Here is a 27,909-nt window from a genome sequence, read left to right as displayed (position 1 = left end):
CAGTGCCTATACGATTATATCAATAACCTACACACTCAAATATGTTCCTACAGGTCGATGCAATGAGTTTAAGAACACTGGCCAGTCATTATTATATTACTGTATGTGCTCTTGAAAAAGTTTAGCCGGACCTCTCAAACAGGAAAGGGCGGGGCATGGTTCAACACGAGCACAATTGAGCGTGACACAAAATCAAAAAGTTTCAGCCGCTTCAGCAAACTAATGCCGCGTTCTATTTACCCGAGTTGAATGCGTTCTATTTAAAAGTCGGATTTTCATTGTTTTCATTAGCTCTAGCCCGGTTAGCTATTGTTAGCAATACCAGTTGATAACAACGCATTACGCCGTTTTTTGTGCATGCAAACAGCGTAACAACATGTCCACAGATAGAAGTTGAACATGCCTGTGTGAACGACTGATTTAGTGACACAAATAAGACAGAAGCGCTTATAACTTTATGTTACTGCAGCTTTTCACAACTGTTGATACAGGGGGCAGCCATGTTGGATTTTGAACTCGGGCTACTGCGAGGTTGTACGAGTTCCGAGCTCGGAAATCCGAGGTCAGGGGGCGTGTTTACGACTTTGACCTCGTTAAAACCGAGTTGCGAGGTAAATAGAACGCGGCATAACGTTACCTGTAAGTTTTTATCGTTTGACATTCGGCTGTATTGTGAAATATTAGTTAGTTCGTTTAGTTTGTCGTTTGGTAAATTATCTTTATTCATAGTGTATTAGGTTGGTGTAGGGAGACGTTCACACCGGGCTAACGTTATCTAACGAAGCTAACATTGAGCTAGCTAAAGAGTAAAGTTGAAAGCTGGAGCTTGTAAAGGCACAGAGGAGAAAGAATAGCATTGATTAAGATTGAACAAAATGTCCCATTTAGCATGGGAGAATTAGGGGGGCACTGCCTAAAACGTTGGAAGACTGCACCAGGGAAAGATGAAATACCGTTAACGTTAGCTACATCATGCTAAAACAAGTATGGAGGGATTGAAGAAGTTGTTGCTATCATTTAATAACGCTTAAGAGTGGACATTTCAATTGGGAAAGATCACTGTTTGCATTGCGGAAAAGAGGGAGACATGTAGAACATACAGTTAAGAAAAAACAAGATGGGATTAATCAAGTTAAAATGGGAATTTTAATTTTCAGAGGAAAAAACAAGTTATGTTCTTTAACAAGAGAAACTCAGGGAATGCAATAATCTGGTATGATATGGGTTGTTTGTATATTTATCTCAAACTAAACCTTTTGTCTTTTGGTGCTCAGTCTCAGGACCACCTCTGTTTTCAGGTGTGTGGAGGGACGAGTGAAGACGTGTAAAATGTCTGAACTAAGTGACGAAGCTAGTGAATCGGAGCAACTGGGTGCCAGCCTCTCCCTGTGGCTGGGGGACTCCCTGGTGCGGCCTGGGGAGCTGGACGTCCCTCTGGACCTCCACACCGCCTGCTCCATCGGCCAGTATGATGTGGTGGCAGAGTGCATCCAAAAGTGGGTGCCAAAAAAAAAAAAATAATAATTACAGTATCACCAGATGTGTTTGTATTATCCACAGCCTTTGGATCTTTTTTTCAGAGGTGAGGTGGACCTGAATGGCAAGAACATTGGAGGATGGACCCCACTGATGTATGCATCTTACATTGGCCATGACAATATTGCAAATCTCCTACTGGAGGCAGGGGTGAATGTAAATGCTACCACTTCCAAAGGATTAACGCCATTGATGCTGGCAGCAAGCTGTGGGAATGAAAGTATTGCATACTTTCTGCTTCAGGTACAAAATGGCTCGGTCAGACAGTAACAGTTCATGCCATGCTATGTTGGTGTGTTCAGAAATCCAAGCACATGTGTTTAGAAAAGTTTTATTTATGAATGCAAAATCACGCTGCAACGTGGTCACACTTCAGTGACAAAATGACACCATGCAGAGTGATTGGATTGTCTGTTGCTGAAAAGCATTGTATTCAGAAAGGGGTCATAAGAAAATCAAACCCAGAAGGCAAACCGTAGCAAACACGGGCGTCATAAATGCCTTTTCAACGCCAAAGGTTGCTGTTTGGCAGGTTACTCTCAAAACCCAGAGGTTGGCCTTAAAATTACCAACAAGGATGGTTTAGTTGCCTTACGTCTAAACTGTTTTTTTCATGCTAAAATAAAACATTTGACAAAACATACCCACAGTTTTTGTTGTTTTCTTGATAAGGTGTTAGATTTATGGTTCTATGTAACACTTTGTTATTCAGAGTATGAAAGGCATTTTGTTTTTCTTACCCTAAAAGCAAGGTGCTGAGTTGGAGCTAAAGGACTCTCGAGGCTGGACCGCTCTGTTCCACTGCACGAGCACAGGCCACCAGCAGATGGTCAGGTTCCTGCTGGATAACAATGCTGATGCCAATGTCAAGTAAGTGTCTTCATTCATCCCAAAACCACTGCAATACTTCATTCAGAGTTTTTCATTTCTTTTTCTTTTTTTTTTTTTTTTCTTCTTTCATCCACAGGGAGCCAGGGTCTGGTTTCACTCCCCTGATGGAGGCTGCTGCTTCTGGACATGAAATCATTGTACAGTACCTGCTTGATCATGTGAGTAGGTTACATTTGCACGTCACGGAGGACGAGTGATGATGATGTGACACGAAGAAGGGGCTCGTTGTCCTGCTCATAATTCATTATGATCCTGACTCTGAATAATTTACAGAAAGTTAAAGTAGACGACCGCAACGCCAAAGGAGAGACTGCCCGTGCCCTAGCCATGATGTACAGCTATACCAAGATCGTCAGTCTCATTGACTCACGTTCTCCAAGGACCAAACCAGGTACTTGTTGATACGGCTCAACTTCTCATTGTTAATTTATTTTATTTTTTTACAAAATGTTATCCTTTCTATGCATTTTATTTTGGGATTGATTTTTTTTTTTTCTGTCCTAACTCGTCAGGACATTTTGAAGACCTGAGCTCCTCTGAGGACTCGGACAGCGCCCCCCCACGGATAAGGCCAAGCCGAAACCGAGCTAAAGGCGTTAGCATCCATGATGGGCCCCAGGCCATTGCCAAGTTTGGAGTAGGAGGCACCAGCAAGCTGTGTGGTAGTGTTGCATAATATATCCAGTCTGCCAACCTGTATCCATACCAGTCACCTGTTCAGAGTATAGTGGCTCCAGTTGTTAAGTCAAATTACACAGAAGTTCCTTAAAAAGGAAATACAAACAGTCTGTGCATTAAGGAGGTTGATTGACACTTAACACTACTTTGTGTACAGCGGATAGTTAGAGTACTGAAAAACTCTGTTTTGAGATTTCATCACAGGAATTATTACAAAATGTGACAGTCAGCTTTAATCTGTAAAAGAAAAAATCACTCTCAGCATGCTGCCATTCATAACTATAGTCGTGATGAGTAGGCATGGGCCTGTATGAGATTCTGACGGTATGATAACCTTCAGCAAAAATTTCACGGCATTACGGTATTGCAGTTACAGCTCTGAATGTATTATTTTTGAAATGTCTGGGTAAAAAAGCAACTTTTTCTCCATTGAACACAATGAATTTCCTTTTTAAACACACTGCACACTGGCAGGGAGAGAGATTTCTAAACTGCACTTTCTGTCCTTGTAGACTAGAAATTTTGAGCGGTTTTGAAAACGTGACTTTTTCAAACCACGGTATACCTTGAAACCGGTAACCGGCCCTCGCCTGCTCGTGAGTAGGGAAGAAGTTTAATACTGCTTTTCTCCTCACAGAGCCTCCTGCAGCAGCGCCAGGCTACATGACGAGTGAGGGCATCTGCTACCGTGACGTGACCTCACCCATCAACGAGCTGGACGGCCAGAGCAATAGCAGCAGAGGTGAGGGGCACACAATTACTAGCATTTTGTGACATCTGAAATACTTAATGGAAATAGTTACACGTCTTTGGAAGAAATGGACCACAAAAAAATACTGCAATGTAAGATAAGTAATGTCCTCAGTTACACTGGGTGTCTGCCAAAGCAATTCCGTATTTTATGATACCGCTACAGATGACAGTCCATTCTTTGACAATGACATGCCCACCATGAGGAGCAGCAGCAGCAGTAGCGAAGGCCTGCCTCACGTGATTGGCCTCAACTGGGAAGGCTCAGTGGAGAGTAACGAGGTGAAAACAAGAGCACAGCAATCCCACGGATTTAGGGTCAAACACTAGATGTTATGTAGATATCTCTGTGACAGGTGTCCCTTTCACCACCAGGACTCTGACCAGTGCAAAAAGAGCAGCTCTCGCAGAGTAAATAAGGGCCATCACTCAAAAGGCAAGAGTCGCCGTGGAAGCAACGATGCAGCTCACTCCAGCGGTACAGGGAACTGTGGGATGCTCTCACATGCTGGTCTTCCACCCACCTACACTGGTCCAAAGGCATGTCTACGTTTGCTCTGTGTGTGTGTCTGTTTTTTTTTCATGGTCAGTTTAGTCTGGACTGCCTCGGGTCTAAAATCTTCCATTCCTGTAGGATCTGGCAGAGTTCTTGGAACAAATTGGTTTCTCTAAGTATCTTCCCGTGCTCGAGGAGCAAGACATTGACTTGCGTATATTTCTCACCCTGACTGAAAATGATCTCAAAGAAATAGGGATCACGTAAGAGACTCTTTCCCATTTACTCCAGCACATACAGTGTTTGTTTTCTCCTAGTATGAAATGCCAAATTCATTCTTGCTCTCCAGATTGTTTGGACCCAAGCGTATGATGACCTTGGCTATTGCAAGGTGGCACAGCAGTGCTCGACCACCCAGCGACGCTCTGGAACAGGCTTATGCAGACCAGCTTGAAGCTGAGATGCAGGAGATGGCCATTCAGCTACACAAAGTAACTACAGACTCTCACTGTAACTGCCATACACGTTTCTGAAAATGCTCATATTATGCTTTTTTTTGGCATTCCTTTATTGTGGTGGGTTTACAAAGTGAAAAAGCCCAAAGTCCACCCCAAAGGGACTTACCATCTTCCAGAGAAAACACTGTTCACAAACAGCTCTGTTGTAGTCCAGCCTTTACTTCTGCCCTCATACTCTGCTTCTGATTGGCTAGCAGTGCTTACCTAGTTATTTGCGCATGTGCGACTCCCAACAAAGATGGAACAGAAGTGCGATGCCTCACTCCATAGCTAAAACAGAGAGCTCAACACACAGGGTGAAAAGAGGAGCTGTAGCAATGTGCAGTATGACAAAGTGTTTTTTTGAAAATTAAACCACAAACCTATTATACCTCTAAATACAATTATGAACCTGAAAATGAGCATAATATGAGCACAACTGAAAACCTTTTACCCACATTTAACTAACTGTCCATATGTAGCACGTTGAGGAGGCGGAGAGCCTGAAGAGCCAGGTGTCTCAGGAGAAGGAGCTGCGTAACGTGATGGAGGGATGTCTGATGGAAGACAAGATGGCATGGAGGAGGGTCCATGCTGAGCTGGTGGAGAACCACCGGCTGACTCAGGAAATGAGCGCCACACTGGCAAAGTCCAGGGCCTGCAGCACTGAACTGCTCTCCTGTTTCACTACTGATGGGAATAGCAGCTCTTATACTGGCGTGGAAGATAAAACAAAAGTTGACAATGGTATTAAAGGTGGGTTGAGATGTACTGTGCTGGATAACACCTTACATTTTGTGATTTTAATAAGAAGTAAGATTTTACTTCTCATTGCAGCCGGGGAGGGCATGACGCGCTCCAGTGTTGCAGAGCTACTAAAGAAGCTGGATTCCTATGAAGAAGAACTGGGTAAGATGGTGTAATGCTCAGTGATTCATGTGGTTTTGTGTTGTCAGTGGAGTCTAATGCTGGTGTCTGCTTCTTTCATCGTTATAGCTGGGACCCTGCAAACTGTGCTTCAGAGTCTGAGGCGACTGAGTGCCCCTGAGAAAGTCTCCGATAGCTGGGAACGGCCTTAACCTTTACAGGTTAGTACTTACCATTGGATGAACACGTGTTCTACGGCCGGTAAAACAAGAGAAAATAACGTGTTAATTTCTTGTATTTTAAGAGGCGGTTTACCAATATTTGACGGAGGGTGATCTAACCACCCTGAACAATCTCACTGAAATGAGAGAAGGCCAAGGACAAGGCCAGCCCTGCCGGACCAGAGCGGCTCGGGGAGTGAATCAGTGGACCTGCGGTTTCTCCGGGATTGGCTGATGGACCAGAGCTCGCCAGATGTGGACAAGGCCAATGGTGACGGCAGCTACTGCAGGGAAACGACAAACGAGCAGGAAGGGTACCTGACCCTCACACGCTTGTGCTGGTGTGTACTGGACTCCAGTAGTTGGGATGAGGAGGGACTGATCACGGATCAGAGGTTGTAATACTGTGAAATGTTTGTAAAAAACTGTACGCTCTTCCTAATATGAAATGTGGTTCAAATGATGTTCATGCCACAAGCCGAAGAGGTACATTTTTCAAAATGAGTCTGGTAGTCAATAAGTAGCTAAAAGGCGTTATTCCTGTTATTTGTGTGCTGTTGTTTAGTGTTAAAAATAATGTCCTGCTGAATGAATTTTAAAGAGAAATTTGTGAAAGTCAGTTAATCATTAACAATACATTATGTTTCGGGCTGTACCAAATAGTTCACAGCTTGTAACGTTGACATTCAAATTCTAAATCAACATTTCTAATGCTGTGCCGTTTTTTATTTTTGCATGTCTATTCTTTCTGTTTCGGTATTTCTGCACAGTTGTAGACAAAGATTAGGCTACACTAATATTATTAGTGTTGTAAAATTAGATTCCAGTGGTGGCTGCGTAGGATTGTTTCAGACTCCTGTGATCCAAACATTCCCAATAACTCCAGAGCGCCGTTAATTCCAAAAGTCCAAATTTATTGGAAAAAAAGGGATGTAATTTCCAAAATTCACAATGTTTTTATTCAAATGAAATATTCTGCTTCAATCCATATGTTTAAAAAACCAAATGTTCGCTGCTGTCAAAATTGCTTTCCCATTTGCTGCACTCAAAGGGAGGACCACACCTGTATTAACGTCTAGCACCATAAATTACATACATATAACCAAATTGAGGATTTTGTTAAGGGATTTTTTTTTTTTTTTAAGGGTGATCACGTCATAAAATATGACGACAGACATTTAAAGCTTAATTCGAAAACCTCAATAGAAGCTTTGGATAAATCATTCATTGGCTTCACTGTATAGCTTCGTAAATGAGATTGTTCTTAACCTGAAATTCTCCCAAATCTTCAAAATGCCAGATAAATCTTGGTTGTATTTGGACCTGAATTAAAACCTTGTTTCCTGAAAGTTGAGGGTGGATGCCTCAATTATGTGTCATTTTTCTATGCGTTTTTAAATTGACATATGCAACAGATGATTTTTTTTTTCTCATTTAAATGCTTTTCAGGGTGTAATCAGATGTTGGAGCAGCACATCCTTATATGCAAAATTATCAGATTGTCTTTCTTAAAAGGATGTGCTGCTCGCAATATCTGATTACACCCTGAAAAGCATTTAAATAAAAATAAAAAAATCGTCCGTTGCATATGAAATAATGAGTGGTTGTGCAAACATTGTGGACAAAATAATCCATACAGTAAACAGAAAAAATAATATAGAAATACCCACCAGCAGCATAGTCCTTTTAGGAGAAATTCCATGATCAGTTGTATAGAACATTTCTGAGGTCAAGCAGTAAAATGTAGTCTACACGGCACTTACATTTGGAATCCTGTTAAATGTTCTCAAATCTTTTTAAAAAGCAGTGGACAACTGCAAAATGATTTGTGACTTAATGCCGATTGATGGTGCCGAGATGAATTCACAATGCATAACGTTTGTGCTCAGGTAGACTTGTGCATCATAAAATATTTCACACTTTGTCAGTGGTTTCTTTTTTACTTCTTATAAAACCTTTAAATGGCATTTATGTTGCTCATCGGGGGGGCTCTGCATTAGACTTCAGCAGATGTGTTGAATATATTGGGACATTTACAAATCATTATATTGTCGGTCTCTAACAAACACTTAACATATTGTCTGGGCCCGTATTTATCAAGCCTCTAAGAATTACTCATAAGAACACTGCTAAGAATTGACTTATGAGTAAAAAAAGTGTCTTGGCTCAAAGCTGCGCTTAAAAGTTAGTTATCAAGCATCTCAGTTGTAATTGAGGTGAAGTGTAGGACTATATGTTAAGTGTCAGTCTTCGAGATGATTCAGGACACTTTGCTGTGCCACAAACAGGATTGTGGATGACGACAGGCATGGACCAATCACTGAATAGATTTCCTTATTTAAGAATATTCTCAGATAAATTCACATTGAATGGTGAAATTCCTAAGAGGAGTTTACGTTCAACACATTTGACAAAGAATTCTCATGAGAATACATTGTGATATACACATTAGAAATGAAAGAAACACGTTTTCCACCATGTCTTAATTACAAATTTTAAACCGGTGTGCTGTTAAATGACCTGCCTATATACTATAGCCTACTGTAGATTTTTTTGATTAAATGCTAGTCGTCAAACATTTAAAAAATATTCTTCCTTTCCTGAAAGATTTGCACAGCTCTCTGTCTCCTCAGTGCCATCACAAGCCCCTACTGACAACTCCTAACCACTTGAGAGACCTCTCGAGCTGTCTTAAATAACCGGGAGAGTAAGAGTGATTCTTAGCTTTAAGAAATTGGATAACTTGCTTTTATACTTAAGTTTGAAAGTAGGAGTAAATGTCATGAATTTTCAGCACTTAAGACTAAAATGGAACTTTGAGAAGCTTGATAAATACAGGCCCTGGTCTTCACTTCTGGACTTCATGTACAGATGTCTCTATGTCTCCAGCATGTCTAGTCTGACTTGAATGATGTGGTTAATATTTCATTTGCTAAAACTATGGCAGTTCTGTGCAGACAGAGCCTCGTGGGTCAGGGATTTCCCTCCTGATTTTTGGGATGCCCTCATAAGGAGTACATCTGAAAATCCTCTATTGTACCTGGGAACTTGGCAGTAAATCGATTTGTGGCAGTTGCTGCTCAGTTAACAACCTTGGCACTACATGGATGTTGGCTGAGTTTTGCTTGAGCAGCTGATCCAAACGCACCAGCCTCGAGCCTTCAGGCTTTTAAATTAGCACAGACCCTGCCCACTTCATACATCACTGCTTTGGCCCTCATGATTGACAGGACAACTGTAGAGTTGTTAATGTGAAAGATGGGACACTATTAAAGGTGATGATTACTGTACCAGTGATATGTTAAGCTGTCATAAAAAAGGGTGACAGACAGGAGAGGAAGACAAACACTTGTGATGCTGAGCAGCGTCCAGAATATAAATGTGCCCAAATAAACAGTGTTGAGAGTTGAGACTGGACTGATAAAATATTCTTCATCTCTCAGTGGCAATTTACTCGTGTCATGAGGGTCTGCCAGTAAAACTGACAACTATGATGTAAAATCCTCCAAACAGTTACAATCAGGCTACACAGTACTGGGATGGAACAGGGATACGGACAGTAACAGTCTAATTCCACCCCAGACAAAGCTGTTCCGTTGAGCTTTATCTAGACAGAAGTCGTCTCTGTTGGCTTCCACACTTATCTGTTGTGAATCTCACCCGTAGTGAGTTATACAATCTATGACAAGCAACACACTGAGCAGCACACTTTCTGTCTAGCTGGTACACTTGAGGCTAGAGACATTTGGCGGGTGGCCAGTTGGGATTTCTAGGCCCAAGAGAGTAAAGTGTGGCTGGGAAAAATGAATAAGTAGTTGTTCTTTTCTCTCACTAAGGTGCCCTTGAGCAAGACTTTGTATCCTGACTGCTCCACTGGAACTGCTCAGCACACAAGGGTAGACGACTAGATGTAACTGGGCAGCTGCCAGGTGTAAAAGGGTGCAGACGACAGAATATGAAGCTAAGTGGAAATTCAGATGACCTGGATTCAGTCTACATTCACTGCGATTCATCAGAAAAGCTACGTAGAAACTGAAGCTATTCTCTGTTAAATATAGTTGACAAAACAGACTTCACTGGTCCAGAACAACTTCAAGTGTATTGCTTTAATGTATTGTTGGAATAGAGAGCTATTTCTTATATAAATTAATTCAACATTATCTACAGTCCTTCAAAATAAGATGTAGCATTATGTACAAACATTAACAATCCACCTCAGATGAACAGAATTCTTCCTGTACAGCCTTCAGGATTTTATGAAGGGTTTAAAAACAATGTAAAATGCACCAAGTGTAAATCAACAAAAAAAATATTGTTACATCTATCATAACATCTGCTTATATACAATTTCACAAATTCAAATATATGAATGTGTTTGCTCTTGAATGGCTGTCCAGGAGAGCACATATAAACATCTTCCTCCTATAGTAAATGAGACCTTTGGATAATCTCACTTCAAAACACACACACACATACACACACACACACACAGACAGACAGACAGACAGAGCCATCCTTCTTTCCACAGTGATAAAAGGATCCAGGCCCATGTGGAGGAATAAAGACATCTCGTTTGTCTGTGGTGTGTGTGTGTGTGTGTGTGAGATCTAGGCCGGTGTGAGGATTGATTCCCTCAGAGCAGCAGCTGTGTGAACAGTAGTTGTGATGGGCTCAGGTGTACTCACACAGGTGGCCGCAGCCAGCAGGGCAGTGGGCGCTGCTCTTGAGCCAGTTCATTATGTGCTCCAGATGTCCACCATGGCTGCAGCCCTGACACCACACAAACAGTCCCTTCACCACATGGTGGCACACTGCACACACACTGGCACACTGGTGGCACCTAGAGGAGTGAAGCAGGGCATTTGTCAGAGCTCGGTTTGTGTCAGAATTAAATTAATACCAAGTGTACTGTACAGAAATTGCATATAAGACAACAGAAGAAGCAGTAAACATTTGTTGCTGGTGTAATTCCTGAATGGCCCAGTAACCAACCCCCCATAAAACGGTTCATACCTGTCACAAATCCAGCCCTTGTTGCTCATTGGCCGCTTGCAGTTGCTGCAGTTGATATGAAGTGTTGTAGAAGCCTGGTTCAGGCAGGTTATGGCGCTGCACGTACTCAACTTGATGACCTCATTGGACACGTTCCACAACTCAAATCGCTGCAGCAGGTCTATGTAGGACATGTACCAGTGCTCCTGAAATGGAAACAACTGGTTCAAGGTTTAGGTTTTCTTAACTGCCACGTCGTAATTGAATTTTGAGACTTGGGTGTTTTTGGGTGTAGTGATCACCTAAGCCATTTACAATTTACACTCATACATAAGGCCTGAAGAATTCCTAAACTTTGCTGGATTTTTCCATTTCACATGAATGATTTGCAATGGATTGGTCTGTGCTAATACTATTAAATGGCAGGGTTGGTAACTATTTCCAACATACACTTTTAAAAATATTGTTTGCACCCCAACAGCAATAAATAACTTATAAAAATGCCCACCAATTACTGCTTCGCGGTCCGCTTGGAAGGAACCAACGAAATGCCTCTAAGCCCTGCTGTGCGTACTCTACCCTCTATAATATTAGATGTTTGCTCACCAGTAAATGAGACATGAACTTGGAAGTTGAAATGTAAAACTGTCAGTTGGAAGATGAACTGCATTACCTTATTAATCTAAGAGCTGAAATACATTTCTAGAAAAGCTGGAAGCTAAACTGTAATACTGTCAAAAGTGGAAGTTCAAATAAATTGACAAACAGAGAGACAGAGACAGACAGACAGAGACAGAGACAGGGAGAAACAGACAGAGACAGACAGACCGAGACCGAGACAGACAGACAGAAGTGGAATGCAAAAGATATAGACTAATGTTCATATTACTGCCAGTAGTATTGAATTCAACTGTCTGTGAAAGTGATGTCATGGTAACGTATGACCAGTGAAAACACCCTTTGATGTCTGTGATGAGATCTCTTTGATCTTTAATCAGTTAACGACCGTGTCACCTGCTGAAACTGTCACCTGTGCCACACTGTAGCTATTCAAAGACACTGAGAGCAAGCTCTCAAATAAAGGCTCAGACTGCTAAAACGAAAAGGGGTATCAGTCAAATGATGTAATCGTTACCACCACAAGGCCTTTGTGAACGTATGCATATAAAATTTATGTTGATAAACTTAAAAATGTGGGCATATCAGCGATTTAAAAAAGTGGTTCGCTCTGCGTTTCGTCAGAAATGTGGAGAATGTTAAACAGGGCAGCAAATGGAGGAAGATGTGGAACTCTTGTCATTTGGAAGCTCACTGAGCCAAAAGTATAAGTCATATCACATAACTGAGTAAATTGGCTAAAACTAGACAAAAATACCTACGTTTTGATGTATAAATTGTGTATAAACTTGTGAGTGTGAGAGCAATTTATAGAGAAGGGACAAAGAATTTTTTTAAGGCTCTGTGCTCTGGCGATGACATCATCCACTCTAGCTCACACAATACACATTCTGTTAAATAAATAAAATTTCCTAAAATGAACACTAAACTTTAACAGCTTTTTCACAAAAACTGTAAAAGATATCAAAACACTGAGCACACCCCGAATACCTGAATATTTTGTGAACAGTTTAAAGTTTGAATCACATCTGTAGGTGAAAGATAGTGGGGGGAGATACATTTTGAAGCAGAAGAGAATTTGAAGGATTTGAAGCACGCTCTCATTGACTTCAATGTTAAAAAAAAAAAGTGTTAAAAACGCTTAATATTTAAAAAAGTATAAATAGTAGAAAAAAAGTTGAAGAAGTCCCATCATTAGCTGAAAGAGCTGAACATTTTAAAAGTTGAATGGTTTTAATAGCTGAACGTATGCAAAAGTTACGGAGAGCCAAAAAACGTACGGAATAATAAAAATGGCCGAACAGAATAACAATAGTTGGAATGCTGCTGAATCAGCATTCCCACTAATTACGGCCCTTTCTCCGCTTCTTTTTTTTACCTGAAGAAACTAAACTTTTTCATTAATGCCTTTGCCAACAAAACAACTCGTAAGTTCTAGTCCATTACATATTTGATGAATTCTTTACAACACTAATCTCTATCTAACCTGGGTGAGGTCATCGATCTCTTTGCGGATCCGGTCCCCCAAGACGATAAGCACAGACACGGCCATCTGCACGTCGCCCTGCTCGGCGTAATAGCTCAGCATTTCCCGCACAATGGGACAGAAGAAGCTGGCGGGTAAATGTGGGCTGAACAGTGGCTGGGAAATGGAGATGAGCGAGAAGGACTCGATGGGTGTCAGACAAGTGACTTCTGCCTCGTTGCCGCTGACGTGCGGGGAGTCGGCCTTGTCCTGTTGAAGGTGCTCTGGAGCAGACGGGTTATCTATGATCTCGTGGCGCAGCTGGAAGGCCTCCTGGGGCAGCGTGTACTCCTGCTCTTCTGTTGTGACAAAAGGAGCAGAGATAATATTAGACAAAAGAGCGCTGAGCATGGAGGCAGCTATAAATAGTCACTTACGTAAGCAACTCTTTAGTTTCCTCAGAGATGGGACTGTGACTGACCTGCTTGGTTGTCATTCTCCATAGAGTAGAGGTCATCGTCATCTAACTCAGCATCACAGAACATATACTCAGCCTGGCCCTCGCTTCCTTCTGTCTCCTCATTTTCTGAAGGGAAATCGAATGAATGGCTTATTTAGTTTTGAATAAAATACAAAAAACACAAGGACAAACAGATAAGCCTCTAAGAAATTTAATAGCCACCCTCACCTTCATTATTATTGCTGGCGTGCGAGTTTCCAGGCTCCAGGTGGATGTTGTCCTGCCTGCTCTCACCTTTACTGCGCTCCAGTCTGCTCTCTGTTCCCATCCCTGAACTCATTTCCTTCATGTTGAAACTGAAAGTATAATGCACATCAGCATTAGATGATAATGGGCATTACTGGTTATTACTGTTTTTGTAATGGCACACCAAAACACGTATTTACCTGTTCATTAAAGGCAAGGTGCCCAGTTTACTGAGGTTGTGGTTTAGACCGGGCGTTATAAGGTTGGCTGGGTCAGAGAACATGATCCTCAACATGGTCCATGTTGTGGAAACCTTTGTTTTATAGAAAAAAGATGAGTTATTCATAACACATGCCAAACACAATTACTTCATAACACATTACTATTGAAAGTAATGTGTTAAGGGACAATTGAATTATTTAATTTTTTATTTAATTCACTTTTCCTAAAGTCATTACTTACACTATTTATGTTGATAATGTGGGCTTAAGGCTACTAGTTTATTGACTCAATGAATTCAAATAACCCTAACACGGTCATTGTTGGGCCTAGTGCAAATGTGACAACTAGTTTGGAGGAGAAATTATGTTTGGTCGGACAAAACTCTACTATTTTAAGACATCACCATGGGCTCTGGGGACTTATGATGGGCATTGTTTATGATTTCTTGACACTTTCGACCAAATGATTAATCGAGAAAGTAGTCAGTACATTAATAGATAATGAAAATAACTGTTAGTTGCTGCCCTAGTGCAGTTACTTACTTTTCCAAGAGAGTAATTGAAAATGTGTTACTTAAACAAGTAATACTTCCATCAATTTTTTAAAATCATAATCTGTCAAAGTTCCATTTAAATTGACAACATCAAAATCTAAGTGGATTATTTGTAGTACAGTACAGATTTGTTACTGTATTAATTTGTCTGACCTGAGGTCTTTTGAGCTCCTGCGCCACCTTGGCATTGTGATCACACAGCTCGGCAAATGGCTTCCCACAGAGGAGGTAGAGTTGTGCTGTCTTGACAAACCAGTCCATGCGGTTACTGTCCAAGTCTGTCTCAAAGACGCTAAGGACACTGGACACATGTGCAAACTGTTCGGTCGGGTCGGGCTTCTTGAAGAAAAAAATGGGGTAGCGCCGGTCGCCTCCAGGGTAAGGCTTTCTGTTGGTGTCGCTGCTGATCAAACTCTCCTTGGCTGCAAAGGCCAAATCACCAAACAGTCCGAAGCACAGACCCTCGGGGTTGGCCTTGTCCACGGGACGAGTGGCGTCCTTAAACATGTGTTGATAAAGTGTGCTGTCCTTAGAGCCAGAGAGCAGAAAATGAGGGTCGTGCTGGTGGCGCCACACAATACCAGTGGTCACATCCTTGTGTTCCTCAAATGTGGCGAAGGGAATGAAAGGTCTGCGGACATCCCAAACATAGATGTTGTGATCCACCATCATGGAACAGGTGGCTAAATGAAACTTCCTCTCAGGCCGCCACTTGACCCGTGCCACTGAGGCGATCGTCTGGACACAATAGATCTCCTTGGCCCGGTTGGTGGTCATGTCCCACACTTTCACCATCTTGTCCCGGCCCCCAGTGGCCAGCCATCCCCTGAAATGGAAATAAAAAGACAGCTCCATTAACGACAATGATAATTGATTGATTGATTAATGACAATAATAAAAACAGACTACTGAAGCACTACCAGTCACAAGTGGCATACAGTATGACCCAAGTAACTTTCTTTTACCTGTCATCAGGGTGCCAGTCGCAGCAGAACACAGGGCCAGTATGGGCGGTGAACATCCGCTCGTAGCGATCCGGCCGTCTGATGTCCCACAGCTGGACGTTGCCATTCTCAAAGGATGCAGCAAATGTGAAATAGTCCTTCATGCTGAACTGCACGTCCCTTACACTCTCTGACTGACCTGGAAGATAGGGAGTGGGCAAAAAAGCAACCAGAATATTAAGTGATATCAACCACAGATATAGTTTGTTTCCTAAGTCCAATGTCCTAAAGAATTTCAGTTAACCACATTGTAAAGACACAATAAAATAAAGTTTGTCATGCAAAATACTTAGCAGTTGTAATCTAATATTTATCACAAAATATTCTACCTGAGAAAGTGCTGACAGACTCCTTTTTGCGCAGGTCGAAGCACTTCATGAAGCCATCCTGCGAGCCACTTAGCAGCATATAAACCTCTGTGGGATGGAAGCACACCTTGTTGACAGTGCGTTTGTGCTCAGTAAACAGCTGGTCCTGTTTGTTACGAGAGGGTTTTCCCAGGTTCCAGGTGACCACCGCCCCATTGGTAGCAGCCGTGGCCAGCAGGTTCTCCTCCATCTGGTGCCACATGACATCTGCACAGCTGAAGTTGAGAGAGGGTTTGCGGCCGACACGTAGATTCAGCTTCTCCACAAACTGCTCCTCCTCCAGTGCGTAGATCTTGAAGATGTTGCGGCCAGCTACCACCACCTGCGTGGCGTCACGGCACACGCTGATGGCGTTTGCAGGAGCATCCAAGTGGCAGAACATAGTTCGGCCACTGATGGCACTGCTGCCGAGGGCTGTGGTAACCCGGGACATCTTCTCCATGTTCCTAGTGCAGACAACAGTGATTGTATTTGAGCTCATAGACAAGACGCAAAATCAAATTAATTAGCTTCTTTTACTTTAACAGCAATGCTTTAAAATAAATCTGAGTTTTGGAAAATGTTATCAACGCAGATCCAAAATCTACCAGAAGGTGGCACCATAACATGTTAGAATACAGTACTTGGTGTAGAGGCCAGGGGAGGTGGCAGTATATGTACAACATTTATGTATTTTTTTTTAAATCTTTGACAATGAAACTGCTGCGGTACTTACTTTTTGAAGAACTGCCAGCCTTGTCAATGTCTGCAGCAGCTCAGAGTCCTCTTCATGTGCTCCCATGAGAGCCAACTTACTAGTGAGAGATTGGCATGTGAGCAACACTGCAATATATTATCTGGGTTTACAGTTAGGACAGATATGTTATGTCTATCACAAACACAAATTTAAAACATCTGATCAAAAATGATCTGTAATGTACATTTTTGTCACAAATACATTGAAGATAACACAAACTGATGCATACGTATGTTGAATAGACTAGATTGAAACATTGGCATAGTTAATCACATCAATTGAGGATCTTGTATTCACTATGTAAGCATGTAAAAATGTGTCAAACTATCCTCTGTATTTACTAAATAAAACTAGAATATCCATGTAACACAATGAAGTGGGAAATATTTAGCTACATATAGACATTTATCATATCAGGATGAACCCCTTAAGGTGTTATCATCCGTTAATACATCCATGGGTCCCACTCAAAAAATTGCATATAATGGCTGACAGTCACCTCTTGGCTAAGAGACTATTATTATAGTATAAGTTTTAAGTGCTGTAAGACGTCCATTCGGTTTGTTTTTACTATGTTTCGTCTGCCGTCTACCGGCATTGAAATTCTGCCTCACCTTCTACCTCTTGCTGGTAATGTTGTAAAGCTGTTTTGTGCTTACGTGAAGTGTGATGGGGTGAAAGACAAAACGAGCAATCCCAACATGTGCATTGACACTATTAACATTGACTACTAATACCACTATCCACTACCTAATGTTACACCCTTACTTTTGTGTTTTGCTAGTAGTTCACTTTCCTCCAAAATATGGTTTAAATTAGAGATACGTACACCCATCAGCTCCTTCGCGGTGTGCACTTGTCTGCGGTGGTGTTGGCTACAAATAGCTAAACTCGCTGTGCAGTGTACTTTCACCATAAACATGACTGGAATGTGATGCTAATGCTAGCTGGCTAACCTAGCTACCTAGCACTTTTGCAAAGACGAAAAGCGCACGACACAAACGCATGTATATTTTACAAGTATGTCGGACAATTAAAGAAATAACAAAACATGCAGCCTACTGAGTGACAGTGTCTATGCAAATTCAATAACAAAGTACTTTAAGGGACAAACCTTTCTGAAACTGTTGCTCACTGCTTGAGGCAGGAAGTAGTATTTTGCTCTACATCTCGCGGGAACTCAGTATGTCATGACGGAAGCATCGTGACTACTACTACTCATTCAGGAGTTTACTGGAGATTATCGGCCTCTTTTTTTTGTGTCCCAAGGTAAACGCGTTATTTATTGAATCGAAGCATAGCAGGTTAAGGTGTGAAAATAATAAAATTCACAATGATGTAGTCCATTTCTGTAGAATAGAGGTTTTACAAGCTGCCATTTAGATATTTGTCTGTTTGCAGGTGATATTGTGTGAGCTCTCTGTTGCCATGAGTAGTCTGTTTGCCTGTGAGGACCCAGCCACATGGAGGGGGGTCTATGGGAAATACTGGGATGTAGTGGAGGCCAAGGCTAAAAGCAAGAAACCTGGAAAGCTGCTAAACCTCGACAAGTGGTAAATCCTTTTCCCTCACAGCAGCAGTTACAAAACCACCCTCAATTTCACTGTATAAGAGAGAGATGTGGCAACATTTCACACTGTATAGAAAATCTGCTGGCTTTCAGTATGTTATATAATTGATTTGTCTTTGAGTCATTCAAAATACACATCTTGATTTAATTATTGACCTTGGAAAAAGCAATTTGACAAAACAATCCCGAGTCGACTCAAGGTCCACTTTTTCTGGGGCTTTCAACTGTATCACAGGGACTTCATCATCGGAGAGCGTTTGCTTGCTTGTCATGGAAATGGTTCTGTTGACAATTTAGCTTATTAGCTGTATGAATTAATTACAGCACTTCCATTACAGTACTTCTCATCCATGTTTGCTGAAGTTATCTCCATGACAACTAAGAAAACTCCCTCTGTTGACTAAGGCCACATGATGAAGTTGAAAGATCTGGAAAAAGCCAGTGAGTGAACCTTTTGAGGTGGGATTGTTTTGTCAAATCTCTTTGTTCACAGCCTCTTTTTTATGAATGTAACTATAAAAAAGTGTATCTATGGTTATCCCTGCATGAAATGTGTTATAAATTGAGTTTCGTTGACTTTCGCTTTAAGATTAAAGGTAACTGAGCCTAACCTGTGTGTATCTGTGGACAGGTACCAAGAGGAGCTGCCTACACTCATTTCAAGTCGACCTGACAAACATGTCACTCAGTCGGAGCTGGTGAAACTGATGGAGTGGAAGCTTACTGTAAGGGACTTTAACACACCCACAACAAAATATTTTGTCAGTAAATACTCACATCTGGTAGAGCAGGCGCCCATATACTGTATAGAGGTTTACTCCTTGACGCAGCAGTCGTGGGTTCGACTCTGACCTGCGGCCCTTTGCTGCATGTCATTCCCCCTCTCTCCCCTTTCAAGTCTAAACTGTTCTATAGAAATAAAGGCCTAAAATGCCCAAAACATAATCTTAAAAAAACATATAGTATAGCTACAAAGAGGCATTGGCAGGCTAAGTGCATCAGCTGTGTCCTTGCGTGGCCCCATGTGCTTTTCTGCAGAGAGGGAAGTTCAGGCCGAGGCTGCAGCAGCTGGTGGCTTCCAACAGTGAGGACATTGTGGAGAAATGTTCCAGAAAGGCCTTCAGCCTCATACCTGATGTGCAGGCAGCTATCGCAGAGCTCAGCTCCCTAAAAGGAGTCGGCCCAGCCACCGCTTCAGGTAAGCACGTTTCCATTCGGTTTCTGAAGACACTGTATCGAATCTGCTTTCAGCAGATAGATAAAAGCTTAATAATTCATACTGATAAAACATCTCTGTGAGCCTCTTAAAGCACCAAGTGAAAACCTTTTTTAGCAAGTGTACAGAAGAATAGTCCTGGTGGATTGAGCGGCTGGGACTCCCTGCTCTCTGTTTAAGTAGTTTGCATTCTCCTCATGGCTACTATTCAGCTTGGCTTGGGTCTGACTGTCCATTTTGTTCCAGCTGTGTTGGCGGCAGGAGCTCCAGAACAGGCTGCATTCATGTCAGATGAAGCCATGGAGAGTGTACCAGGACTAAAGCCCATCCAATACACAGCCAAGCACTACACTCTCTACCTGGGCAAAATGATCGAGTGCACTGAAAAACTAAACAAAGGTGAGCTAATGATGGGGACAAAAGGCCGGTGGGCACATCTGTATTTCGTGTCGTCAATATAGCACAGAAAATGTGATACTACTACTAAATAAAATACTACTATTAGTTTATAAAGCACTTGCGTATACTGTCTCCAGGGTTAAAACAAAACTCTGTTCTTTTAAATCAAGGCTTAAAACCTATCTGTTTGCCACTGCCTTTTATGGGATTACATTTGGGACTATTAATTCATATTTTGCAAGGTAACTTTTATTCTCCTGTTTAATCAGTTTTATTCAAACCTTTACAGTGCCTATTGAAAGTGGAGGATTTCATGTTTTATTGTTGTACAACATTGAATCAAAGAAAATGTAATGTGGCTTTTTGTTTACCATTTTCAATAGAAAAAAAATCTTTTTTATGTATTTTATATTTATTTATTTTAGATCATTCGTCAAAAAAGCCAAATGAACCTTGGATAAAAAAAGTATATAGATGGCTCTTTGTAGTTTTGCTTATTTAAAGCTAATGTACTTGCACTTACTAATTGTTTTCTGGAGTTTGCACCTTCAAGGTTGAAAGCACTTAATTGGAAGTCACTTCGGATAAAAGCGTCAGCTAAATGTAATGAAATGTAATGAAATCTACTTTGATTCTGATGCCTGGCCTCCCCTCTCATCCCCAGTTGATCCCCAGCAGGACTGGACGCCCCACAGGCTGGAGCTGTGTTTGTGGGCGATGACCACAGCCAAGCAGCAGCAGCTCCCATTTCTAAAGGATGTTGATGTGAAAGCCAGCAGTGTGGCGGAGAAGTGCTCAGACGCCGACACTAACCAGAGACCAGCGAAGAAGCTCAAAACAAGATAAAAATTATTGCACAGTATTTTTTCCATTAAACTAGCTTTAATATTTGTCAGGTTTTTTTTGTATTTTCCAGAATAATAAAGCCTTTATATCAAATAGAGTACATTGAGTATTTCTTATACTTTTTTTTGGCATGGTATCATGTAGTTTAGTCATACAACTGTAAGTTGCAGCACAATAATGATTTTGTGCTTAAACACACTAAAAAAAGCAGTAGGATGTTGCCACAGTATTGTTCTTTATTTATATTGTTCCTAAATTAAAGCAAAGTACAATGAACAGTACAAAATAAAACAAAATATATTCATATATATACAATATAAAATGGTTCCGTTCAGAACATTTAAAAAGTACAATAGATTGTGAAATAATTAATGAGGACTTTGATATAAATTATCCACATGTAAATTTAGTTTTCCTTTAGTTTCCTCATGATCGAGAGAAAAATAGCTTCTGCTTTTTCTTTTTGTAAACGCTGTGTTGGTACAACCTCTTGTCTGGTCTGAGAAATTGAACCTCTTAAGCTTGGCACCATTTTTATCAATAAAAGTAAGCAGCTCATGAAAAACTACCACAGCAGCACAAACATGACTTTTTTCTTTTTTTTTTTTATCTTTAGAGGGAAACGACTAATTTAAAGAAACCACCTGTTGATATTTGCATGGCTCAGGCAGGTTTTGTGAACATGAAAAGAATCTGTACCAAAGCTAGAAACTGGGAAACTAAGACTTTAGCGACGTTCTCTGTTACAAACCAGAAAATATACCCTCATCTCTAGAAACAAGCCCTGAATGCAGTTACAAACTATTATATGCTTGTTTCTAGCTGTGGTAGACAAAAATCTGTGTTTACTTATCTTCATTAAGTTCAATACTGTAGACTTTATATTTTTAGCATAATGGATAATTGTTGAGCTATGACAACCTGCAAGCATCAGGATTCACAGATTACAGACTGTTTAGTCTGCACTGTCCCATCCAGTTTATGTTGTTATATCTTACACATTTTATTGTATCAATATTCAGGATAATTTGGGAACTAAAGCCAAATGTCTGTACCTTTGGGGTCCTAGAAACAGCATTTCAGGTACAATGTCTTTAGTGAAACCCTTGTATGCACTGTTGCTGTAAGTACAATTCCATCTCTGGAGCTACAGTAGCCTGCTTTACCTGCACAGTCCTGCAGTGAGAGTTACCCATATATATCTAAGTAGCAATAAACACTAAGAAAAGGCAACCTGGCCGGCTTGTTGGCAAGCAGCTGTTGAGAGCAGCTACTGGATATATTAACAATTTCAGTTGTTTGCACCGCGGCTTCTTTCTCTTATGGATTCTATGCATGATCATAATACACCGTACAGCTGATGGCAAAGCAGCTTTTTCTGCCCGGTGCTTAGTTCTGGGCAGATATATGATAACAAGGCATTGGGCATAACAGCACAATGGATAGGCATAGGGAGGTACAAAAGCTTTAAAGAATGTTTATGGCAGTATAGAATATGGCACATGCCAACATGTCAGTTAACTACATTTTAATAAGTGCAAAAAAAGGCCCATGTATGACGAAATAAAGGAACAGGAAACAGCAGAGAAATGTCAAGTATGCTGCATGTTTGAATCAGACGAGCACAGAAATGAACAGTATTTTGTGTTCAGTCACATCCAGACAGGTTAATGTATGAATGAGACTCAAACAAGTCGGCACGACATCATCTCGTTCCGCACTCATGACTGTATCGAGACCAATCAATTGCATGTTATTGATAGTCTGCTCATATTCAGCTCATGCCATTCCTCACTGTGCCTTCCTTATACTGTTGAAAACAAATGTGTCACCCAAAAGACAGCAATTCAATTAACATCATGCAGCCTGTCAGAACCACTTATTAAAGGATGATATCCTGTTTACGGTCTAGCTTTGGGCTCTGGTGTATCCTCGCATGAGCCATGCATCATCCTGACACTGGAGGTGTTGGGAGAGCACGTACGCTGCTGCTGAGGTTTTTATAAAGAGTGCCAACACTTTTGTTTCTGCTGTCCCTCACAAACCAAAAACCACCTGTCAAGCCCGAGGATTTGAGTCAGGCCTCTATCACTCCTGTCCTTTAAGATGCTGTCTGAGTGCAGGAGAGGCTTTTATCAGACATGGGCGTGACTTTGTTTAGAAGGTGTGTTGGGGTTGGCTCAGGGCCAGGATATTTGGTTTACAGAGAAGTAAATAAACTAATCCAGAAAACTTTACCCCTCCACCTTCTTATGTAAGATACATGCACTGCTCACTGTCTCTTCTGTTTATGATGCTACTGTCTGCTTTCTTTTCAGAAGATACTTAATTATAAATCAAACACCCGACATTTCCCTTTGTGTGAGGAGAACTCAGTTGAGTATTTTTTTTAGGGGCAACAAGAATTCACAAGCCTTCAATTTTAGTCCTGCATGTACTTCCAGGAGGGGTAATATTCACAGTTAATGTGTTATACAAAAACATAGCCATTTACTAGCCCTTTTTACAACCCTTCTGGGTTCCTATGAATCTTCATTTAAAGAGGTGCATTAACCTCCTCCCAGGCATCCTCTTTATCTTCATTATAAGCTAACAGGGTATGTATGCATTATTCATCGATGTATTTTTGCTATCCCAAACCATATTATTTCATAGTATACACAAGAGTTTCTGTCAAAGATCCATTATTATACATATTGGCTGATCTTTTTTTAATGCATCTGAAAATGGCTATTTTTCTGGCTATTTCATACCGGTTTCCTCATTTAAAATTGAGTCTCCTGTTACCATGACAGTTTCATGTAGAGGCAAATGCTGAGAACTGTATTTATGACCAACTATCAAAATTGGCAAATGCATAACAAATTTCTTTCCCCAGGCAGCCAGTGGACATTCAAATGAATTATTGGAACTGAGCACGAGTCAATGTAATTGCTTTCCTATCCTCAGCTTTCCAAAAAAGTTTGAATATCTCTAGAGATAATATATAACAGAAGCTCTGTCCATAATTTGTTATTTGCAAAAAGAAGAGCTGCAGTGAGGCATCTGTGCGCTGCAGGGGAGAGTTTGGAGATGTGGGCACTTGCAAAATGAAGCTGCATCATTGACTACAAACAGGTTGGCGTCGAACAAGTTGTAAAAATGTGTCTCGCTACATGAAAATATCTCAAACAGTCCAGAGTTTCATTTTGTATTTGCACAGTTTGTCTTCTTTCACCTCACCTGCTGAATATTCACAATGAAGAAATTATGTCTCACACACACACACACACACACACACACACACACACACACACACACACACACACACACACACACACACACACGTTTCACTGAAGCTACCAAACAGCAAGTTTCAAACCAAAAAACATATTTTTTTCCTTTTCTTTTACCCTCTCCAATTAGTTCTGTCTATGGCTTATTTTGTAAAGCACTAAAGATTTATAAAATCAAGTGAGCTTGAGCCATTGGTGGTCATCTAACAAACCAGGGGATTCTGCCTCATAGACTATTTGTCAAAGCCATACAGGAGTTATCAGAAGAACAACAATCATAGCATTTTGCACCATTTGAAATTTTTCTCTTTTCCCCTCAAAGAGGAAAAAAAATACAAATAAATATACTCTTGGTTATGAACATACAATATACACATCCACTATCAAATGAAAAATGGGGACAACTTAATAACACTCTTTTTTTTTCATTATAGGTACATTCCTTTACAAAAGTATACAGTCCCTAAGAATGAGAAACTGAGGTATAGACCGGGCCCGACAGAGAGACCCCAATGCCCTCTGGGATATGAAGGTCAGAGGTCAGATGATGACACATCCGTACTCTCCCCAGTTCAGTCTGTCAGAGCGAGAACAGGCAGAGGCCAGTGTGTGTGTGTGTGTGTGTGTGTGTGTGTGTGTGTGTGTGTGTGTGTGTGTGTGTGTGTGTGGTGTTCTTCTCTTCGGTTTGTCCACGTTAATCTACAGGATCAGGCAGTGGCTGGTCTCAAAGACAAAGGTGAGAAGTGTAAGTGTGTGTGTGTGTGTGTGTGTGTCTCGCTGAGAGCCACAGAGCATGACATGGCATATTTTACATGGTGCGCCTAGCAAGTTGGTGGTTACTGTGACACAGCAACAGGAGGAGTTCACCTGCTTAAGTGATGAGCATCCAGGAGCATCAGCTGACATTTTCTCATTAGCTTCTTTTTCTCTCCTCTCCTGTCACGCGGTCACTTTCATTTCCCATCTTCCCGTCTTGTCTATGTTGTGTGAACTATGTGTCTGTATCCACAGTGTAGGTATAATGTCATGACAATAACATAAAAAAACGCAAAAAACTTTCAAGACCCCATGAAGTGAAAATGACAGATAAATCTTAAGGTACTCATTGACGATGAAAGAATCCACATAAAACTTGCATTTAAAACTTTTCTCCTCCCTTTTTCCTCCTTCCTCTGGTAAAGCCATTTGCGAATATGAATATACATAAGCATACAGAATTTTGACTGATGTCTTATAATCGGGCTGGAGGTCCTTCTTAGCAGCTCAATTTGTTCTATCGGTTGTTTTTTGTTTTTCAATCAGTGAGCCAGCAATTTTGCAAAAAGCCAGTGACCTCTGTGAGTTACAGCAGGGCTGGGAAATCAAAAAAATCATATCAGCAATCATATTTCATTGGTGCTTCTGTATTTTTTTTTTATTGCTGCCCCCATAAATAAACTTTCTCTTTCTGAAATTCTTCTCTTAATCTTAATGTTTTCCTCCCTTTAATTCTCTTTCCCTTTCACCACAGACACGCGTCATCAACTCGGATTCTTCTTTACGTGTATGCAAGATGCACTCAAAGAAACGACTGATGAAACAGCTGTTCAAAAAGCCTCTGAAATAAAGAGCACAATGGCTAAATGTTCACTGAAAGGTTAGTGCTGGTAATGTGGATGAAATTTCAACGTATGTATAAAAAGATATAATGATCCTCAAAATGGATTTGAGGAACGTTCACCTGTACGTGTTGCTACTGTAATCCCTCTTTAATAAAAGAGACATATTTCTTTGATTTGCAAAGTATCTGTAAAAAAGGATTCTTGGTTGATTTTTAGTTTCGAATGATATCATATCATTTCATTTGGGTTTAACTTTAGAGGAAATGTTAACTATGGTCAAAGGGGAGCCTTTGTTTGGAGCAGGGTTGGAGTCAGTGTGTATGTGGAGGAGGACCTATGGGGAGGGAGGGGCGGCGCTTCATCAGGGAGGTGGCGGTATCTGCACCCCCAGCAGCTCATATGCAAAGATGTTCCAGAAGATGGCGAAGAGGAGAAAGGTGATGAAGGAGAAGACGATGACCCACCAAGAGCACTGTTTCTGCAGACTCTCCTCATAGCTGCGCAGAATCAGCAGCCCCATGCTGATACCGACCACGGCCCCCGATAGGTGTGCCATGAAGCTGGGCTGGGGCCCCGAGGAGGGCAGCGGCGGTGAGAAGCGGAGCCAGACTGCACGACCCACCTCCGAACTCACTGCGGAGGATAGAAGAGAGATGAAAGACAGAATCTCTTTTTATTTATTTTTTTAAGAATTTGTTTTGGGGCATTTTGGCCTTTAATTGATAGGACAGTTGTAGACAGGAAACGGGGGAGAAAGAGGGGGAAGACAAGCAGCAAAGGGCCACAGGTCGGAATCAAACCTGGGCTGCTGCGGTAAGGACTGAGCTTTGGAACATGGGGTGCACGCTCTACCAGGTGAGCTACCAGGTGAGCTACCAGGGTGCCCCAAGGACAGAATCAGGTCATGTGAGGTCATCAGACCAGGCTACACTTCTGTTCTATTGTTATGGTTTAAAATAATTGTTCAACCTTTTAGAGAAATTTGCTAAATGGCTTTATGGCAAAGAGTTAGATGGGAAGATCGATACCACTCTCATGTCTGTATGGTTGATTATAGGACTACCTGTAGCACCCTCCTTTCAGGAGGCTCACAATAATAGTATGCTTAGACTGGCCAGAAATATTTCAAATGACTCTTCACATCTCTTGCACAGTGAATATCAGCTTCAGAGTTCATTCTTTTAATCGCATCAGACTTAAAAACTCTTTCATACATCAATCTATCCTATTGTTAAACCAGCTACATTAAATGAGGAGCAATACATATTTCAGGGATATACGTCTCCAAGACATTGTCTGTGTGTATGTTCATGTCATTTTCTGTTGTTATACATGTTTTCTTTGTTTTTCCTACTTGGAAGTTTATGTCACTTGTGGTAATGTTTCATGTATGTCTGTTGGTGTTATTAATCTCATGTATGTTTGTATGTATGTGTATGTCCTCTTTTTTTATACAAGCTACCCAGGGATGCACAAAGAATTTCAGCCTTGGCTGACAATAAAGTTGTATCGTATCGTATCGTATCGTATCGTATCGTATATATCAAGCTACAGCCGGCAGCTGGTTAGCTTAGCTTAGCATCAAGACTGGAAACAAGGGGAAATAGCTAGCCTGAAAAAAAATAGTCATAGTTAAATGTCATGTTATTTGGTTACATTGGCATACAACTTATTTGGCTTTTCCAGTAACTTGAACCTCATTTAAAATCATAACATTTTTCATCATCCTTCTAAGAAAAGGAGTCATTTGTATAACCATGTATAAAGAACATAGTGTAGTAATGTAGTATGTGTTTTATCAAAGGCTACTTCTGCAGGCACAGAAAGGTCACAGGAGGATTTAAATGGATCTTTATTCTGAAAATTGCTTTCAAATGTTATTTGCCATTTGTTTGTTTGTTGCTGCTGAGTCTCATTCGCTGAAGGAATACTCAACAAACCAGAGCAAATGTAGAGTATCTCACAAACAGTGTGCCACATCTTATGTAGAAATGCTGTATTTCCTCTTTATAAAACACTTATATAGAGCATTCCAGCAGAAACTCGCTGCTCTCTCAGTTCGGAAGGCGTCAGGTTTGGGACAGATGGAGGGAACATATTGCTCAGTGATAAAAGTCGCAGTGTATCGGCCCTCGTGTGGAGAAAAAGGACAAGTGGTAAGACTCAAATGCTTTGAAAACAAAGCAACAAAGCAATGTCCAATCAGCAATTAACAAAGAGTAGCATGAGTAGCATGTCTGTTGCTCAGCTTTGAAGTTTTTTTGAACCCCACTCAGATGATAAATGCTCCATGTTGAACTGTGAACAGAACATTAAATATGCTGAAAATGAAAGGTTATGCACACTTCCAGCTGTAAATTCAACATTAATAGCAACAGCGGGAACAGAAGCACAGCGCTTTG

The 27,909-nt window shown here is 41.1% G+C and overlaps 4 protein-coding genes across 8 annotated transcripts in view; 2 read left to right on the top strand and 2 right to left on the bottom strand.

Annotated features, from left to right (window-relative positions):
* Window positions 1-202: 202 nt before the first annotated feature.
* On the top strand, window positions 203-7,288 carry anks3 (ankyrin repeat and sterile alpha motif domain containing 3). 2 transcript variants are annotated; one of them, XM_078279982.1, is made up of 16 exons: window positions 203-611; window positions 1,275-1,496; window positions 1,581-1,779; window positions 2,285-2,406; window positions 2,504-2,585; window positions 2,701-2,818; window positions 2,940-3,089; window positions 3,743-3,847; window positions 4,022-4,137; window positions 4,231-4,395; window positions 4,490-4,614; window positions 4,701-4,842; window positions 5,331-5,604; window positions 5,686-5,757; window positions 5,845-5,936; window positions 6,020-7,288. In XM_078279982.1, the coding sequence occupies exons 2-15, from the start codon at window positions 1,330-1,332 to the stop codon at window positions 5,925-5,927; spliced, it is 1,920 nt and encodes a 639-aa protein (XP_078136108.1). In that variant the 5' UTR covers window positions 203-611; window positions 1,275-1,329; the 3' UTR covers window positions 5,928-5,936; window positions 6,020-7,288. The 2 variants fall into 2 exon arrangements, with proteins under 2 accessions (XP_078136108.1, XP_078136107.1); XM_078279981.1 differs by having other exon boundaries at window positions 203-639.
* On the bottom strand, window positions 6,856-17,792 carry wdr24 (WD repeat domain 24). 2 transcript variants are annotated; one of them, XM_078279979.1, is made up of 11 exons: window positions 17,715-17,792; window positions 16,580-16,658; window positions 15,826-16,310; window positions 15,458-15,635; window positions 14,646-15,318; window positions 13,918-14,030; window positions 13,700-13,827; window positions 13,493-13,597; window positions 13,033-13,370; window positions 10,950-11,134; window positions 6,856-10,776 (listed from the first exon to the last, which is right to left on the bottom strand). In XM_078279979.1, the coding sequence occupies exons 3-11, from the start codon at window positions 16,304-16,306 to the stop codon at window positions 10,608-10,610; spliced, it is 2,370 nt and encodes a 789-aa protein (XP_078136105.1). In that variant the 5' UTR covers window positions 16,307-16,310; window positions 16,580-16,658; window positions 17,715-17,792; the 3' UTR covers window positions 6,856-10,607. The 2 variants fall into 2 exon arrangements, with proteins under 2 accessions (XP_078136105.1, XP_078136106.1); XM_078279980.1 differs by lacking the exon at window positions 17,715-17,792 and adding an exon at window positions 17,369-17,466.
* On the top strand, window positions 17,761-21,199 carry LOC144536723 (uncharacterized). Of its 2 annotated transcripts, none has more exons than XM_078279986.1 (6): window positions 17,761-17,869; window positions 18,002-18,153; window positions 18,802-18,895; window positions 19,209-19,368; window positions 19,633-19,785; window positions 20,450-21,199. In XM_078279986.1, exons 2-6 carry the CDS (start codon window positions 18,029-18,031, stop codon window positions 20,629-20,631), a joined length of 714 nt encoding a protein of 237 aa, XP_078136112.1. In that variant the 5' UTR covers window positions 17,761-17,869; window positions 18,002-18,028; the 3' UTR covers window positions 20,632-21,199. The 2 variants fall into 2 exon arrangements, with proteins under 2 accessions (XP_078136112.1, XP_078136113.1); XM_078279987.1 differs by having other exon boundaries at window positions 17,825-17,910.
* The window catches only part of rhbdl1 (rhomboid, veinlet-like 1 (Drosophila)), a 48,198-nt gene continuing 41,134 nt past the window's right edge, over window positions 20,846-27,909 (bottom strand). For both annotated transcript variants that reach the window (XM_078279983.1, XM_078279985.1), the window contains exon 8: window positions 20,846-26,140. In XM_078279983.1, the coding sequence (XP_078136109.1) occupies window positions 25,869-26,140 (272 nt within the window). In that variant the 3' untranslated portion in view covers window positions 20,846-25,868. The remainder of the gene's footprint in view (window positions 26,141-27,909) is intronic.

Source organism: Sander vitreus, chromosome 21 (assembly GCF_031162955.1).
Source record: "Sander vitreus isolate 19-12246 chromosome 21, sanVit1, whole genome shotgun sequence".
Lineage (NCBI taxonomy): Eukaryota > Metazoa > Chordata > Actinopteri > Perciformes > Percidae > Sander > Sander vitreus.
The sequence above is the reverse complement of the archived record's forward strand: the minus strand, read 5'-3'. Positions and strand labels throughout refer to the sequence as shown.